The sequence below is a fragment of the Leptodactylus fuscus genome, chromosome 5, assembly GCF_031893055.1.
Source record: "Leptodactylus fuscus isolate aLepFus1 chromosome 5, aLepFus1.hap2, whole genome shotgun sequence".
Lineage (NCBI taxonomy): Eukaryota > Metazoa > Chordata > Amphibia > Anura > Leptodactylidae > Leptodactylus > Leptodactylus fuscus.
In genome coordinates, this window is record NC_134269.1 from 216,214,797 (window position 1) to 216,234,218 (window position 19,422).

The 19,422-nt window shown below is 45.8% G+C and overlaps 1 protein-coding gene across 1 annotated transcript in view; it reads left to right on the forward strand.

Annotated features, from left to right (window-relative positions):
- The window catches only part of LOC142204144 (histidine--tRNA ligase, cytoplasmic-like), a 28,431-nt gene extending 9,800 nt beyond the window's left edge, over positions 1 to 18,631 (forward strand). The window contains exons 5-14 of the mRNA XM_075275423.1: positions 548 to 643; positions 1,094 to 1,213; positions 2,783 to 2,890; positions 4,325 to 4,423; positions 12,579 to 12,672; positions 13,935 to 14,062; positions 15,238 to 15,501; positions 16,395 to 16,511; positions 16,618 to 16,764; positions 18,437 to 18,631. Of these exons, the coding sequence (XP_075131524.1) occupies positions 548 to 643; positions 1,094 to 1,213; positions 2,783 to 2,890; positions 4,325 to 4,423; positions 12,579 to 12,672; positions 13,935 to 14,062; positions 15,238 to 15,501; positions 16,395 to 16,511; positions 16,618 to 16,764; positions 18,437 to 18,490 (1,227 nt within the window). The 3' untranslated portion in view covers positions 18,491 to 18,631. The remainder of the gene's footprint in view (positions 1 to 547; positions 644 to 1,093; positions 1,214 to 2,782; positions 2,891 to 4,324; positions 4,424 to 12,578; positions 12,673 to 13,934; positions 14,063 to 15,237; positions 15,502 to 16,394; positions 16,512 to 16,617; positions 16,765 to 18,436) is intronic.
- Positions 18,632 to 19,422: the final 791 nt, after the last annotated feature.

Consider the following 19,422-nt stretch of genomic DNA (forward strand, 5'->3'; position numbering starts at 1 on the left):
GGTTCTGGTGACCCTAACCTATCTATCTGCACAGCTGGGTTCTCTTGACACTAACCTATCTATCTGCACAGCTGGGTTCTGGTGACACTAACCTATCTATCTGCACAGCTGGGTTCTGGTGACACTAACCTATCTATCTGCACAGCTGGGTTCTGGTGACACTAACCTATCTATCTGCACAGCTGGGTTCTAGTGACACTAACCTATCTATCTGCACAGCTGGGTTCTGGTGACAATAACCTATCTATCGGCACTGCTGGGTTCTGGTGACACTAACCTATCTATCTGTAGATCTGGGTTCTGGTGACCCTAACCTATCTATCTGTAGATCTGGGTTCTGGTGACCCTAACCTATCTATCTGCACAGCTGGGTTCTGGTGACACTAACCTATCTATCTGCACAGCTGGGTTCTGGTGATTCTAACCTATCTATCTGCACTGCATAGCTGTTTCTAAGCTAATTTTTTTACTTTTTTGCCGTCTCCTAGGATGATGTTGTTTCTTGTTAGATTTGTTCCTCTTACTAAACTCCTTGACAATGTTGCAGGAAACTCTGATTGGGAAATATGGAGAAGATTCCAAACTTATCTATGACCTGAAAGATCAGGGAGGGGAGCAGCTGTCCTTGCGCTATGACCTGACTGTATCCTTCTGTAACCCTCTGTCACTACCTTGTGGAAGAGTTGGAGCCCATTCACACAGCAGTATCTGCCATTGATAAATCAGCTGCGCATTCAGCCCCGATTTTGCTTCCTGATGTTTTCAATGGGCGGCAGCGATTGGAGCAGGACGTGGGGAAAAAATAAGCGTCCTGCTCGATCCTGCCACGGATTCCGCAGCTGGGTAGGTATATACTATTTGCAGCAGAATACATCCGACTGCTGCAACATTGAATGATACAATTGTAATATTGTGTTTACGGGTCCTTACTGCGCATTCACCGATTCACAATGGGAGAACCCCATTTGATTCAGGTGACCCTAACCTATCTATCTGCGGGACTGGGCTGATCTCCTGGCTTCTGCTGATAGGCTACCTTTATACATTGCGTCTATAACTATAACATGTCATTTCCTTGACCCCACTATACAAGGTTCCCTTTGCACGATATTTGGCCATGAATAAGATCAGTCACATGAAACGCTACCAGATCTCAAAAGTTTACAGGCGGGACAATCCAGGCAGGGGGCGCTACAGAGAGTTTTATCAATGTGTGAGTATCTATATAATCATTTATCATGTATTATTATTCATTTTCCTATAGATTATAGTATAATAGACTTTGTATCGTGATGCTCTGGGGCTTCCAGAACTCTCTCCGGGACAGTGTTTGTTTAATAAAGAAATACTGGTGTTTTCCGGCCCCACCATGACTTTTAGGTCTTTAGTATGCGATCTGTGGGGTCCGACAACCAGACCTGAGACACTAACCTATCTATCTGCACAGCTGGTTTCTGGTGACACTAACCTATCTATCTGCACAGCTGGGTTCTGGTGACACTAACCTATCTATCTGCACAGCTGGGTTCTGGTGACACTAACCTATCTATCTGCACAGCTGGATTCTGGTGACACTAACCTATCTATCTGCACAGCTGGGTTCTGGTGACACTAACCTATTTGTCTGCACAGCTGGGTTCTGGTGATTCTAACCTATCTATCTGCACAGCTGGGTTCTGGTGACAATAACCTATCTATCTGCACAGCTGGGTTCTGGTGACGCTAACCTATCTATCTGCACAGCTGGGTTCTGGTGATTCTAACCTATCTATCTGCACAGCTGGGTTCTGGTGACAATAACCTATCTATCTGCACAGCTGGGTTCTGGTGACACTATCCTATCTATCTGCACAGCTGGGTTCTGGTGACGCTAACCTATCTATCTGCACAGCTGGGTTCTGGTGATTCTAACCTATCTATCTGCACAGCTGGGTTCTGGTGACACTAACCTATCTATCTGCACAGCTGGGTTCTGGTGATTCTAACCTATCTATCTGCACAGCTGGGTTCTGGTGATTCTAACCTATCTATCTGCACAGCTGGGTTCTGGTGATTCTAACCTATCTATCTGCACAGCTGGGTTCTGGTGACACTAACCTATCTATCTGCACAGCTGGGTTCTGGTGATTCTAACCTATCTATCTGCACAGAAAAAACTCTTTCCAGGATAGTGTTTGTTTAATAAAGAAATACTGGAGTTCAAAGGTTTTCCGGCCCCACAATGACTTTTAGGTCTTTAGTATGCGATCTGTGGGGTCCGACAACCAGACCCAAGACAGATTAGCTGTTCCCGCAGCCTCTGGGTGTTGGAAGATACAACAGTGGTCGTGAAATGCGTGCAGGCGCTACTCTTTAAGTATTGGGAGCGGCGCAGCAGCCCCATTCACTCTATAGTGGTGGTTCTAGGGAATTGCAGCCTGAGTGCGCTCCCCATGCAATGCTGGCACCCGAAAGCTGCAAGTACATCTGATCTGTCCAGGGTCCGGGTGTCGGTATCATGTATCATATGGGGCTGGATAAAATTCTAAGCTTCCTATTTAGACATGACCTATGTGTGGTCCATCCTATCACCTAGACTGGACGGGACGCTGCTTTGTGACTGTCCCCAGACTCTATCGCCGACGTGTGTACATGATATACCGCCTAACCATCCGTCATTATGAAAACAATGTTTGTCATACTCTTTACCTCCTTTAAAATGTATGAGATCTAAAATGTGACCCCATCTATCTTGCATGGCTCGGCCTGTCTCTATTGATCCCTCCATGCATATTCATGGCAGGATTTTGACATTGCTGGACACTACGACCCCCTGCTCCCTGACGCCGAGTGTCTGAAGATTATGTATGAGATCCTCAGCCAGCTGGAACTGGGAGACTTTCTTATTAAGGTAAGTGCTGATGTGAAACAAATAAAGCTCACACTTAGTGGAATGAAGCGAAATACAGATGTTTTTGCGTCCGGCGTTCCGGGGAGGTTTCTGCATCCTCTGCTCTTTCTGGGGAATGTGTAATTGGTAATAAATGGAATGTTCTTGGAACGTTCTGACACAGCACCTTCATTCGCTGCACGCTGCAAAGAGTCATTATCACCAGCTCTGATAACGCTTCCAACTTCTGGAACGTATTTGGATCGAACGTCTCGGCCCCAAAATGTATTTCTTTATCTGTCCGCGTGCAATGAAGACAGACTTGCTATCTGATTGTAGAAAGGTATAGACTTGCAGGTTTATTGTTTCCTTAAGGCCCCCACGTAGCGAGACTCAGCCGAAAAACTGCCGCCTGCATTTCCATAGGTATAATTGACATGGTGCAATTTACAAAAACACAGCGTAGCATACATAGCATTTGCGCTGCAGATTTTCACAGCAGTTTTCGAAACAGCATTTGCGATGTACATTTTCGCAAGGGTTTTTCGAATCGCAGCATTTACCCTGCAGATTTTTGCAACGGTCGTTGAAATTGCAGCATTTGCACCACACATTTTTGCAGCATTTTTGAAATCGTAGCATTTTGCGCTGCAGATTTTTGCAACGGTTTTCAAAATGGTAGCATTTGCGCTGTAGATTTTTGCAAGGGTTTTTCGAATCGCAACATTTGCACTGCAGATTTTTGCAACGGTCCTTGAAATTGCAGCATTTCTACTGCGGATTTTCGCAAAGGTTTTTAAAATCGCAGCATTTGTGCCACAGATTTTCGCAGTGTTTTTTGAAATCGTAGCATTTGCACTGCAGGTTTTGGCAACAGTTTTTGGAATCGTACCATTTGCGCTGCAGATTTTCACAACGGTTTTCGAAATGGTAGCATTTGCGCTGTAGATTTTCGTAAGGGTTTTTCGAATTGCAGCATTTGCACTGCAGATTTTTGCAACGGTCCTTGAAATTTCAGCATTTGTGCCACAGATTTTCACAGCTTTTTTGGAATTGTAGCATTTTGCGCTGCAGATTTTTGCAACAGTTTTAGAAATGGTAGCATTTGCGCTGTAGATTTTCGCAAGGGTTTTTCAAATCGCAACATTTGCACTGCAGATTTTCTCAACGGTCCTTGAAATTGCAGCATTTCTACTGCAGATTTTCGTGAGGGTTTTTAAAATCGCAGCATTTGCGCCAGATTTTCACAGCGTTTTTTGAAATCGTAGCATTTTGCGCTGCAGATTTTTGCAACGGTTTTCGAAATGGTAGCATTTGCGCTGTAGATTTTCGTAAGGGTTTTTGGAATTGCAGCATTTGCGCTGCAGATTTTTGCAATGGTTTTCGAAATTGCAGCATTGTCCGTTGTCCGATTTCTTCTTCCTTACTTATCGTGTGTGTTTTGGGTTCCAAAAGGTGAATGACAGAAGACTTCTCTACGGACTCCTCACAACATGTGGCGTTCCAGACGACAAGTTCAAGACCGTGTGCACCTCCATTGACAAGTTGGGCAAGGTAAATGTACATTCAAGGTCACCTACATTTTTGGACACCTTTTTAGATAACGCACAGTGCGTACATAGGAAATAAGACTCTCTATGCATTATATGACTTGGATCTTGCAAAAAATTAAGAATTTATCTCCGTTCTCTCTATGATCGTGGGTATAGACTACCGCTGATCACTGACAGGACCTCCCCCTTGACGTTTTAACAAAGAAAGAGCAGAGATTTCACTGGATATATGATAATCTCTCCTTAAAGGGATATCTGGAGAGTAATAATATGTTCCAGTGCATTCCCAGCTAAACTTTATTATTGATGTACACCACAGTCCCCTGGATCCATTATATTTGCGGAGGGCTGCGGGGGAGGCCAAACTTCTGGTTCCTCTGTCTCACGTACAGCCGCTCGGACTCTAGGTCACATGTCCGACTTTATTCTACTGAAAGGAGCTGTGGCCCGAGTCCGGGTGGAGTCAATGATGTCACAGGCTCGGAGTGGCTGCAGGGGAGACAGAGAAACTAGACTTCTGGCCTCCCCCGCAGCCCTCCATAATGAACAGAGCCCTGGGAGACTGATGTGTAAATTACTAATAAATGGACTGGTGAACTTTATTACTTCCATATAACCCCTTTAAGGGGAAGAAAGGTCAGTGTCTATCTTTGGCCCCAGTACATTGAATATAGGTAATAACAGGGCTCCACGTTCTCACTTCATGCTCGTATCACTGCTGGTCCTTTATGATTCAGGTGACAGCTATGGTATCTTTCTTGTATATACACAGTATAATCACCAATACTTGAAGCTGTTAAAGGGGTTGTCCGGGATGAATTAAAAATTAAACAGTACACTAAACCCCCTCCCCCACCTAACTTAAAAAAAATCTGTATTTACATGGGTAACTTCCCGCTGTCTTAACCTACAACTACCATGATCTGCCTCTTACTCCCTCCCTGTTTCCCTAGCTAGCCCACAGACTACTAGCCCTACCTACCTACCAAACGAACTCCGTCCACAACGCAACCCATCATACTTACCTGTCTTCTGTGTGCCGGAGATCAGCTTCTTCTGTCTCGCCGCCTCCTTCTTGCGCATGCGTGGAAGGCGCTCTTCAATTCTGCCGGTGAGCGTACAATAGAGCTCTATTGCGCAGGCGCAGGCAGAAGTGGAGGAAGTGACATTTGGTGCCAGAAGACTGGTAAGTATGATGGGGGAGTATTGGTGGCAATTCGTTTCTGGAAACACGGAAACTGGATTAACAACATTCCATTTCCGCGTTTCCAGAAACGAAGCATCACCGATAACCCCTCCCATCATACTTACCAGTCTTCTGACACCAAATATCACTACCTCCGCTTCTGCCAGCGCCTGTGCAATAGAGCTCTATTGTACTTTCACCGGCAGAATTGAAGAGCGCCTTCTACGCATGCGCAAGAAGGAACCGGCGGAACAGAAGAAACTGATCTCCGGGACACAGAAGACAGGTAAGTTTGATGGGTTGCAGGGTGGACTGAGTTAGTTGGATAGGTAGTTAGGGCTTAGTAGTCTGTGGGCTAGCAAGGGAAACAGGGAGGGAGTAAGAGGCAGATCATGGTAGTTGTAGGTTAAGACCGCAGGAAGTTACCCATGTAAACCAATGCAGAGGATGCCAGGAGCTCACACAGAGACACAGAAATCCCCGGAAAACTCCTTTAATGGCGGAGGTGAAGAACGCAGCCATCAGGATAATGCAGAAACACCCGACCGCTACGCGTGCGCCTTGTGGTCTAGACTCGGACTCTTACGCATTAACCCTAAAACATATCGCCAAACAGTGGAATAAATCATGGCAGGTGAATGCGGAGACCTTTCCCGATAACAAGACAGCGATCAGAAATTCATCATCCTAAGGCCTAACTATTACTCAGTACAAAGTGGGCCCGCCACAAATTAATGTCACATCTGCCAGGTATAGATTAAGTCGCGCGGGGCCGATATTAATCTTTCGGCGCGGGCCCGGCTGAAGTGTGTAATGATTGAGCGCGCTGGTAATGATGCAAGAGATGCAGAATATTCCATCAGCCGCATTGTGATAAAGTACACATTGATCTGCGCTACAAAGTCTCTTACCAATTTTTTCTTTTTTTTCCCTACTCCGAGCGGAGGATTCATCAATCTCCTGATATAATCTCCCGCGAGATAACACCCGCTGCTCGCTTTTTGTGAGAGCTGATACATCAGTGTCACGAGAAGCTTTTCTGGTCGCTGAACCAACCCCACAAAGTGGCAAAGCAGAAAGTGATATTATCTTGTGAGGGATAAGAATCTGGTGTTGTATGAATAACCCACAACCTTGGATTATGGATGGGCTCTGGCGGGACGTGCATCATGCAGCATGGGATACCTTCCGCTCCTTCTCCAGAGGTCTGCAAGACGTGGCGGCGAAACTACAACTCCCATCGTGCTCTGAAAGGTTCATGGGCTTGTTGGAGTTCACACATGACGGGCACGGCTGCTTCCTGCAATGTAATAGAACCAGTCCCGAAAATATTAAAGGGATTCTACCATTAAAATCAAAAACGTAGGAATAGCTTTAAGAAAGCCTAGTCATCTCCTACCTTTAGATGTCTTCTCCGCACCGCCGTTCCATAGAAATCCCAGTTTTCTCCGGTATGCAAATGAGTTCTCTCGCATCACTGGGGGCGGGCCCCAGCGCTCAAACAGCACTGGGGGCGTCCCCAATGCTGCGAGAGAACTCTCCAGCGCCGCCTCCATCTTCTTCAGGAACGGGTCTTCTTCTGGGGGTGGCTTCAAACTTCAAAGCCAACTGCGCATGCTTGCCAGCCACAAGAAAATGGCTGCTGACTCAGTATTGTAAGCTTTCAATATTGTGGCCGTGGGCATGCGCAGTCGGCTGCCTGAGGCCTAGAAGTTTGAAGCCACCGCCGGAAGAAGACCCGTTCCTGAAGAAGATGGAGGTGTCGCTGGAGAGTTCTCTTGCAGCATTGGGGACGCCCCCAGTGCTGTTTGAGCGCTGGGGCCCGCCCCCAGTGCTGCGAGAGAACTCATTTGCATACTGGCAAAAACTGGAATTTCTATGGAACGGCGGCGCGGAGAAGACATCTAAAGGTAGGAGACGACTAGCCTTTCTTAAGGCTATTCCTGCATGTTAGGGACAAAAAAATTAGATTTTAATGGTAGAATCCCTTTAAAAAGTAACACCAGACTACAATCCCTTTGTGTCCAGTGGGCGGTCCAAATTAGTGACTGACTGCTACAAATATACAGGCAAGACGTTTAGGACCGCCCACTGCACTCCCTTACTTAGTATGAGCAGAGATCGCCATGAACAAGTGGCATGTAAAAGGACAGGGAATATGTATCCGACAAACTACATTTCCCAGGATTCATCTGCCTGCTCTCACCCTCTGTGTGTCCCTCCCTCCTCTGCAATGAAATCATAGGTTATAAACCACTCCCACATCTGAGGTCACATGATGCTGTGATGCTTCATTTACAAGCTCAGTACCCAAATACAGAGAGTGAGAGCAGGAGGATGAATCCTGGGAAATGTAGTTTGTCCACAGATTTGGTGCATGTAAATAATATTGTTAGTATACTATTACTTTGTAGCATTGCAGATATTACGATGCTACATTGCATGGATCTGTAGGGGGACACGGAAAAAAAATCACGCTTGAATTTTGATGTCTACGGTAGGGACCCTACTCAGTTTTGCTACTTTGATCACTCATTGTTGTACCAATTGATGGTCCACTGCAAGTTCTGTGAGGTTGCCGCCACATACAGGTGGAGGATGACCGGAGAGATGGGCCGCACATGGTTTCCTCCATTAGGTTCTGTAGGCTTGTTCAGCTTAGAAGTCAATGGAGAGAGCGGTGCAAGCACCACCATTCATTCTCTACCTGGAGGCGGTGGGACCCACATCCTTCACGGCTTATGCTGAATGTTTTCACAGTAAGACGTTCCACTCCAGGGAGTTATAGCATTATGTCGCCTCTTCTAAGGAATGGCCATCCATGTAATACATCGAGGACATGAGTCCGCCTTGGCAGGAGGGCCACGGGGGTCCTATGTTACAGTACTGCCCACCTTCACATGTCTTGTAACAATGTTGCTCTTCCCCATAGTATACAGTAAGTTCCAAATGACCTTCCAGCCAGAGGTCACATTTCTTAATATGTCGGCTCCAGAGATTCTGCTGATTCCTATACGTCAGCATATTTGCCTGTCAATGGCGTCTGCCCGTGCCACAGTAGTGCATTGGATAGAAGAAGAGTGCCGGGTTCCGGAGAGCCTGCACTTCTCTTGGATGCATTTATGGTTGGATCTGGATAGATGTCGCTTGGTCTCATTTAATAGATCATGTCATTCTGGGCCAAAATGTATCACACTTTAATGGTTAGTCGGAGAGGGGAGGGGTTGATTCTCCTCGCAGACTCAACACCTGTCTGCAAACTGTTTCCTCTGTGCAAAGGACTTAACATTCTGCAGATCTCACAGCTTACAATGTAAGAAAAGTCTTCTGTCTACCTTTGGTTGCTCGTGAGATTACAGATGGGATATTCTTCACAGACAGCAACCGTGTTCAGAGATTGCTCTTTTCCTTGCCTGCATGGTGTGAGCGCAGTCGGCTCTGAGTATCACTTTCAGCACTTAACTATTGGATACGGCGTGGAAGAATTTTCGTTCCGTTATAGATAACCATTTTCTACAGAGGAGGGAGATGAGCTCTGGGCGGTGAGGAACGGGACACAAGATGGGGTCGGGCACAAGCTGTCATCCTCCACAATGGTACATGCTAGAATGTAGTGGGTACCTGCATGTATCGGCCCTATATTTGCAGTTCAGTGTCCTCGGATCTTGTCTATTATGGCTTTTCTTAGCTGTTTGCTTACTCTTGTACAGTTACTCCTGGCAGAATTACATGTAAACAAACCCAACTAGTTAAAACGCAGAGGGGAAGGGGCAGACTTTTCCAGAAAGACAAATATGCAACAAATAAAATCGGTTTTCCGCCCCAAGGGTAAAAAATACTGTCTTGTCCTACGCACGATGGGACAGTGTTTCAGGGAAAGGCAAGGACTCCATCATAGCTATTAGGAGTCCGTCCCCCGAATAGTGATCAGGCTGGTGCACTGAGCTTGAGCAATATCTTAGGCTGGTTTTACACAACCACGTCAGATCCTGTTTTGCAGCAGCCACCTCCTTTACATCACAGATAGGATTACAATAGAAGATAACACCTTTATAGATAAGCACCATTGCATCCACTAAAATAGATGTCAGGTCCTATCTACTCCCCTGCACAGACCATGTCTTTGCTTCGCACGCGCCCTGTCATTGACTATGACTTTAGTCTGTGTGATACAGGACAACGCTCCGTAACCTCTATAGGCGGCGGTTGCAGTCTATAGAGAGGCGTATATACATAATGCATCATCAATGGAAAAAACAAACTGTATACGCTTTAGAACGCTCCATAACAAGGCCATCGGGATGTTTTTGGAGCAGTTAGAGTGCCACCTAGTGGTTCGATCTGGTAGTGCGGTTTTGCCGTTGCGATGCTCGGGATTTCATTGCATTTAGTAATATTTTGACGGCTCGGTATTAGGGCTCATTCATATTTCAGTACCTGGCCGCGCTCCTGGAGCCATCAGAGAGCAGAGACGCTATTTTAGCAGCGCGTGTATTCTGCTTAGTGGACTCTTATCTCCCTGTGGTTCCTATTTTTACCGGAGTCGCTCCCACGTGTCAGCGGAGCCGCGCTGGTAATGCGTCTCTATTAGAGAAGTGCTGATCCTGTCCTCCCCCCAATATGGAGCCCAGGACAACAAGCCTATTCAGCAAGGAGTCTTGAGCCACGTCCACGGCAAGATGGGGCCTTCAGGTCCCTGGAAATGGGATGTGGAGGGGCCCACGTGCAAAAAGTTTGAACAGCGCCCCCTTATGTAACTACCCCGCCTGTAACTAGGGCTATATGAGGTTCACACTAGTGTTGGGGTCCGAAAAGACGAAGACTCTGCCTGCTGATATCTGTGAATGGTTGGGGGAGTGGGCAACAAAATAAGCCCCTTTAAAGTCAACCAATCCAATAGATTTTTGGCCGAGTGGATGGTTAGCTAGTAGACACTAAAAAAGCTTATATCTTTGGAATAGCTGAACAGATTTGAATAAAGAAAATACCACAATGCTCAGGATGACCACGCCAATCTGGTGATGGATGTCAATAGGCAAATTATTATAGATTTTTGGCCAAGTGGGTGGTTACAATGTTACCGCCAACTTGGCTAGTAGACACTAAAAGGGCTTATATCTTTAGAATAGCTGAACAGAACTGGCTAAAGAAAATACCACAATGCTCAGGGTGACTGCGCCGATCTGGTGATGGCAAAATATTATAGATTTTTGGCCAAGTGGGTGGTTACAATGTTACCGCCCACTTGGCTAGTAGACACTGAAAGGGCTTATATCTTTGGAATAGCTGAACAGATTTGGATATAGAAGATACCACAATGCTCAGGGTGACCGTGCCGATCTGGTGATGGATGTCAATAGGCAAATTATTATAGGTTTTTGGCCAAGTGGGTGGTTACAATGTTACCGCCCACTTGGCTAGTAGACACTAAAAGGGCTTATATCTTTGGAATAGCTGAACAGATTTGGATATAGAAGACACCACAATGCTCAGGGTGACCGCGCCAATCTGTTGATGGATTTCAATAGGCAAATTATAGATTTTTGGCCAAGTGGGTGGTTACAATGTTACCGTCCACTTCGCTAACTCTACAAGGTCTTATGTCTATGGAATAGCTGAACAGATTTGAATATAGAAGATACCACAATGCTCAGGGTGACTGCGCTGATCTGGTGATGGATGTCAATAGGCAAATTATTATAGATTTTTGGCCAAGTGGGTGGTTACAATGTTACCACCCAATTGGCTAGTAGACGCTAAAAGGGCTTATATCTTTGGAATAGCTGAACAGAACTGGCTAAAGAAAATACCAGAATGCTCAGGGTGACCGCGCCGATCTGGTGATGGCAAAATATTATAGATTTTTGGCCAAGTGGGTGGTGACAATGTTACCGCCCACTTGGCTAACTCTACAAGGTCTTATGTCTTTGGAATAGCTGAACAGATTTGGATATAGAAGATACCACATACCATACCATACCATATTATAGGTTTTTGGCCAAGTGGGTGGTTACAATGTTACCGCCCACTTGGCTAGTAGACGCTAAAAGGGCTTATATCTATGGAATAGCTGAACAGAACTGGCTAAGGAAAATACCATAATGCTCGTGGTGACCGCGCTGTTCTGGTGATGGCAAAATATTATAGATTTTTGGCCAAGTGGGTGGTTACAATGATACGGCCCAGTTGGCTAGTAGACATTAAAAGGGCTCATATCTTTGGAATAGCTGAACAGAACTGGCTAAAGAAAATACTACGATGCTCAGGGTGATCATGCTAATCTGGTGATGGATGTCAGTGGGCAAAATATTACGCAACATTGTATATAGGTCATAATAACTCGCATTAGTCTCCATTTTGGGCTATGGGGGCAAGCCATACATATACTTATATACTATAGTATATTTATATACTGTGTTCCGTGGAAAGCTGGGTGACCGTTTCCGTCTGTGTCGGATCTATCCGGCCTTGGTAACAGAACAATGACGGAATAGAATATTCAACGACTTCACACGAGAGGACAAGTCAGGGACTTCTGTTTCCAGGTAATCTCGGTAATTTTATTGGGAGGAAGCGTTCTGTAATGGCTTATACATCAATATCCGACGTTGCGAGGACGTTATTACAGTATAAATAATATTACACATCTAAGGACACCAGAAGACGCAGGCAAGGATACAAAGCCGCTCCCCTATGATGAATGTCTCTGTGTCCGTGGAGGAATATCACGTAACTCTGGCCTTGTGCTGGCGCGTTTCGAGAACTTTTTCCCCCCCCCCGAGCTGCAGATATTAGCGTGTGCCTGGATACAGGAGCCGTAATCCTCTATTTATATCCGTTCTGATGTCATTCATTGTGCTTGACCGGTTTTTACAATGTTGTGATAGCACGGCTTCTCGGTGACATCTAGAATTGAGACCGTTGCGAAGCAAAAAGGACAAATAACTTATGTATTTCAGATTTGTTTCAGATTCCTTGGGACAAGGTCAGGATGGAGATGATTGAAGAGAAGGATGTGAGTCCGGAGACCGTAGACCGAGCGGGCGAATACATCAGGCTTAACGGTACGGAGCTCGGGAGCCCTTCTTAAAGGTGCCGGTGATAAATGGTGCGCTGGGAGAGCAAAGGGCATTTTGTGTATCTTCAGCGCTTCTTTTTGCATACGTTGCAACCCAGAATAATTGAGTCTCGGGCTGGAGGAAAGATTTTATCTGGTGGAAGCTAATTAAAGTGTAGTTATGGCGGAGGAAATACATCAGAAAAATGGAGAGTCCCAGCACATCGAAACGGACATAAATTATAGATCCAATAAGGAAATGCTCCAGCCTGGGCAGGGGAAACGTATTCTACAGAATGCAAGATACAAGGCGCACAAAAGTTCCGGCTCATTTGAGTAAATGAAGAAAATTGCCTTATGATGCGCTGGTGAGTGTGTCGCCCCTACGTGCACTGTAAATAATGCAGACCCCGCTCTAATATGGATTTATTATTCATTCATTCAGTTCTTTCTGATTTTGGGTTTGCCTTCTTAAAGGGATACGAACTATTTCGATATGAGACATTATTTTCTTAAAGGCGTCATAGTTATCCTCTATCCAGAGAAGATTGGAGGGAATCTGACCACTAACCGCCCTGTGGATCACATTGTGCGGATCACATTGTGCATTCAGCCTGGACGGGACACACTTGTGCTCCCTTTCGCGTCAATGGGAGCACCGGAGATAGCAAAGACCGTACTGCGGTTATCTCTGGTGTCGATATGGTAATAAACAGTAGTGCAAATGCGTCTCATCCAGTTAGGCTGCATGCAGGGGGCAAAACACCAACCCCCCACAGCCCATCATGATAGTCCCCAACTTTTCGGTGTCTCCCGCCATTGTCCGGTCCACTGGTGCCCAGGGTCTTGTTCTGGCATAAATCCTCCCCGCACATGTGAGTGACATCCCGGGAACTTTCCTTAGGCCGCTGATTGACCTCAGCGGTCATGTGCGGTGAGGACTTGCGCCAGAACAAGTCCCTACGTGTTATAATGCTGGCACATCACGTGTGAATGATTTCGGCGGCTTCCACAAAAGGCTCGAAGAGGACGCCAAAAAAATCACTGGCCCCTGGCATACCTACTGTCAAGTACAGGGGGCCCCAGGGTAAAGTCAATAGCAGGGCCCCGACCTACCATGTGAGGTGTATAACCCTGGGGTCTTCCTATATGGCATAGGGTCCTCTTCTGTCTCCACCACCAAGGCGCGGGTACCGCTGCCCCATTTATATGATCCATCCATGTCACAAAGTGTGATGTATAGAATGTAATGTGAATTGTTTTCTGCAGGCGGCCGGGCCCTACTAGAACAATTGGGGAAGGATTCGATGGTTTCTCAGAGCACAATGGCAATGGAAGCGCTGGGCGACCTTAAGCTACTTCACCACTACTTGGAAATCTTTGGGGTTGCAGATAAGGTAGGGCCATAAAACACTATTTGTATCGCATCTGACTCACATTCTCTGTCTTGGACCCTGGTCTTTAGTTGAAGGGGGTTTTAGGGAATTTGATATTGAAGACCTACCCATCAGTATCAAATCTGTGGAGGTCTCATCCCCAGCACCCCCACTGATCAGCTGTCTCTGATCTCATAACTACACAGTGTAGAAAGCAGAAGGCTCAAAACGCTGTATGTCTGGTGCTAATCAGTAGGGGTCCTGGATGATCAGACCAATCTGATATTGATGACCTACCCGTCAGTATCAAATCTGTGGAGGTCTGATCCCCGGCACCCTCACTGATCAGCTGCCAACTATACAGTGTAGGAAGAAGGTGGCTCAGAACACTGTATGCCTGGTGCTGATCAGTAGGGGTCTTGGATGATCAGATCGATCTTATATTTATGACCTACTTGTCAGTATCAAATCTTTAGAGGTCTGATCTGCGGCACCCCCACTGATCAGCTGCCTCTGATCTCATAACTACACAGTGTAGAAAGAAGAAGGCACAGAACTCTGTATGTCTGGTGCTGATCAGTAGGGGTTTGGGATGACCAGACTCCCTTCCCCACCGATCTGATATTGATGACCTACCCGTCAGTATCAAATCTGTAGAGGTCTGATCCCCGACACCCTCACTGATCAGCTGCCTCTGATCTCATAACTACACCGTGTAGGAAGAACAAGGCTCAGAACGCTATATGTCTGATGCTGATCAGTAGGGGTTCTAGATGATCAGACTGATCTGATATGGATGACCTACTTGTCAGTATCCAATCTGTGGAGGTCTGATCCCTGGCACCCTCACTGATCAGCTGCCAACTATACAGTGTAGGAAGAAGAAGGTTCAGAATGCTGTATGCCTGGTGCTGATCAGTAGGGGTCCTAGATCATCCGCCTGATCTGATATTGATGACCTACTTGTCAGTATCCAATCTGTGGAGGTCTGATCCCCGGCACCCTCACTGATCAGCTGCCAACTATACAGTGTAGGAAGAAGAAGGTTCAGAATGCTGTATGCCTGGTGCTGATCAGTAGGGGTCCTGAATGATCAGACCGATCTGATATTGATGACCTATTTTAAGGATAGGTCTTGAATGTCAAATTCCTGGAACTCCCTGTAAGTTACCATCTTCTTGTCATTTCTCCCCTAGGTCTCCTTTGACCTGGGCCTGGCCCGTGGTTTGGATTACTACACCGGAGTCATCTATGAAGCTGTACTGCTTGAAAACCCAGAAGGATCCCATAGTGGACAAGATGGTGATACTGACGGGATAACGGGGTTTGGCAGCATAGCTGCCGGGGGGCGCTATGATGACCTGGTGGGTATGTTTGATGCCAAGGGCAGAAGAGTACCGTGCGTGGGGATCAGCATTGGAATTGAGAGAATACTGTCTATAGCCGAGAAGAAAGCCGAGGTAAGAGGAAAATGTCTGACGTAGAGAGATTGTATATGAATGTTGGATTTAAGGGGTTGTCTGGGACTTGTATATCAGCATAGCGCCCCACATATCATTGGGGCCGTGCTTGGTACTGCAGCTTAGCCACATTCACTTGAATGGGACTGAGCTGCTGCTGTACCATGTGATCAGTCAGCATAATATCATCGGCACAGGGAAGAGGCCGGAGCGCTCAGGAACGCTGCAGTCTCTTCAAACAGCTGATCGGCATGAGTCCCCACCTATCACTTATTGACCACCTATCCTAGGGATAGGGACCTTAGCCTTAAAGTGTTCCTTCCACCTCTAGTTCTTAGCATCCGTCAATAGTCACTGTTTCACTGATTCTGGCACAATTGGAATTTTTTCTCTAGCCCCCACCATTCCTGAGTCATCGATGCTGTTAGTGTTACTGTCTGATATAGGTGGGCGGTTTCAGTTAAGAGCAGACAAGCGGTCTGACACTGCCTCTGATTGGATATCTGAATCACGCGCCCTGCCTGACACCGCCCACCTAACATTATAGAGCTTGAATAACACATCAGGCACAAAACTACCTGCACTTTGTTACTCAGGAATGGTGTGGGATAGAGAGAAAATTCCAACTGAGCTGGAATCATTGGAGCAGCAACTATTAATAGATACCAAGAACCAGAATTGGTGGAGGTGGTAAGAGGTCCCCTTTAAAGGGCTGACGCAGAGGATAGGACCCCAGTCATTAGGTCTTAGTCCTGAGCTATAGGTGGCTCTTTCTGGCCTGTTTCATTGATTGGAGGGGTCTCCTTTGGTCTTACCTTTACGATCCATTTTTTTATGGTAACTTGTCAGATTATTTTAGAAGTCACGTGACTGATGTTTCAACTTTTCGGTAGGAATCTTTTAAGAATATCCGAACCACAGAAACCCAAGTCTTGGTGGCCTCGGCGCAGCCGCATTATCTGGACGAGAGGATGAGACTTATCGCTGCGCTCTGGAGCTCGGGCGTTAAAGTGAGTCTGTCCTGTGCGTGTGTGATGTGTCAGTCATATGTAGGGTCATGTATGTAAATATAGATCATGTTTTATTGATGGCGTGTCTTTATTCTCACCGATATAGGCAGAAATGCTGCACAAGAAAAACCCTAAACTACTGGCACAGCTGCAATACTGTGAGAGGGCCGGCATCCCCCTGGTGGCCATTATCGGGGAGCAGGAACTTAAAGATGGAGTAGTAAAGCTCAGAGATGTTACAACACGAGAGGAGGTATACATATATGTCATTGTAATATAGAGGAGAGAAGCTGAGCTGTGTGATATATAGGGTTATAGGATAGAGGAGAGAAGCTGAGCTCTGTGATATATAGGGTTATAGGATAGAGGAGAGAAGCTGAGCTCTGTGATATATAGGGTTATAGGATAGAGGAGAGAAGCTGAGCTCTGTGATATATAGGGGTATAGGATAGAGGAGAGAAGCTGAGCTCTGTGATATATAGGGTTATAGGATAGAGGAGAGAAGCTGAGCTCTGTGATATATAGGGTTATAGGATAGAGGAGAGAAGCTGAGCTCTGTGATATATAGGGTTATAGGATAGAGGAGAGAAGCTGAGCTGTGTGATATATAGGGGTATAGGATAGAGGAGAGAAGCTGAGCTGTGTGATATATAGGGGTATAGGATAGAGGAGAGAAGCTGAGCTCTGTGATATATAGGGGTATAGGATAGAGGAGAGAAGCTGAGCTGTGTGATATATAGGGGTATAGGATAGAGGAGAGAAGCTGAGCTCTGTGATATATAGGGTTATATGATAGAGGAGAGAAGCTGAGCTCTGTGATATATAGGGATATAGGATAGAGGAGAGAAGCTGAGCTGTGTGATATATAGGGGTTATATGATAGAGGAGAGAAGCTGAGCTGTGTGATATATAGGGTTATATGATAGAGGAGAGAAGCTGAGCTCTGTGATATATAGGGTTATAGGATAGAGGAGAGAAGCTGAGCTGTGTGATATATAGGGTTATATGATAGAGGAGAGAAGCTGAGCTCTGTGATATATAGGGGTATAGGATAGAGGAGAGAAGCTGAGCTGTGTGATATATAGGGTTATAGGATAGAGGAGAGAAGCTGAGCTGTGTGATATATAGGGTTATATTATAGAGGAGAGAAGCTGAGCTCTGTGATATATAGGGGTTATACGATAGAGGAGAGAAGCTGAGCTCTGTGATATATAGGGGTATAGGATAGAGGAGAGAAGCTGAGCTGTGTGATATATAGGGGTATAGGATAGAGGAGAGAAGCTGAGCTGTGTGATATATAGGGGTATAGGATAGAGGAGAGAAGCTGAGCTCTGTGATATATAGGGGTATAGGATAGAGGAGAGAAGCTGAGCTCTGTGATATATAGGGTTATATTATAGAGGAGAGAAGCTGAGCTCTGTGATATATAGGGTTATATTATAGAGGAGAGAAGCTGAGCTCTGTGATATATAGGGGTTATACGATAGAGGAGAGAAGCTGAGCTCTGTGATATATAGGGGTATAGGATAGAGGAGAGAAGCTGAGCTCTGTGATATATAGGGTTATAGGATAGAGGAGAGAAGCTGAGCTGTGTGATATATAGGGTTATAGGATAGAGGAGAGAAGCTGAGCTGTGTGATATATAGGGGTATAGGATAGAGGAGAGAAGCTGAGCTCTGTGATATATAGGGGTATAGGATAGAGGAGAGAAGCTGAGCTGTGTGATATATAGGGTTATATGATAGAGGAGAGAAGCTGAGCTCTGTGATATATAGGGTTATATGATAGAGGAGAGAAGCTGAGCTGTGTGTTATATAGGGTTATATGATAGAGGAGAGAAGCTGAGCTCTGTGTCATCCATGCCAGTCATTAGCTATACATCACCTATTGGCTGCTATATTTTTTTTTTTTATTTTTTTTTTTAGGTTAACATTCCCAGGGAGTATTTAGTAGAAGAAATCCAGAAACGGACAAGATGACATGAGAAGCAACGACACAACTTTCTCATATATTCGATTGGACAAAGACAAGACAGTTTTGATCCCTTTTCCCTGTGCGGTCACATCATGGAGGACACGGCAGGGCGGTTTTCTTTATACTAAGACTCTTTATAGGCCTATACAGTGTAAATAAATAGTCATGTGACAGTTCTTGGTGTGTTTGTCTTCAGTTTTATGCTCTTATCCTTTATGTTTACAACCACAGCAATTGTCATATAGTGACATAAGGCTCAGGTCACACAATGGAACATGGAGTTTGGTTTTCCGCATCAGATTCTATTCCAAATCCAGTTTTACTCTTTAGACTGATCCTCGCTGCGGATTCTGCGGGTGATCAGCCATAGAAGCTGCTGGAACAGAGAAGCGTCCGCCATTGAAAACAATGAGAAGCAAAATCCTCAAAATCAGCTGATAGTCGTGTGCAGGTCTCTACTATAAGACGTGTAGTATCTGGAATTCATTTACATATATTTTAATACTCTTTACATATACGCTTGGTTTACTCTCCAGTGACACCCCTGTCCTCTTCTGCCGATGCCTCTCCGTTGTGTCATCAGATGACGAGTCTGCGTTTAGGATCCAAATCCCGCGCATGCTCAGTCGGTTCTGCCATGGCACCATAGTTCTGGGCATGTCTGTTCGGCCATTTTCCTGTGGCCTTTTACACTAGCCTCCGTTTGGCCACAGGAAAATGGCCCACAGACATTGCAACGTTGCAGAGCCGACTGAGCATGCGCGGGATTGGGATCCCAAATGCAGACTCAATGGCTGATGACATGGCGGAGAGGCGTCGGCAGAAGAAGACGGGTGACGCTGGAGAGTCTCAGGAGTGGTGGAACAGATCAGAAAAAGAAAGGTAAGAGAAGAGCAGTCTTTCCAAAGACTATTCCGACATGGTGTTTATAGAAAAA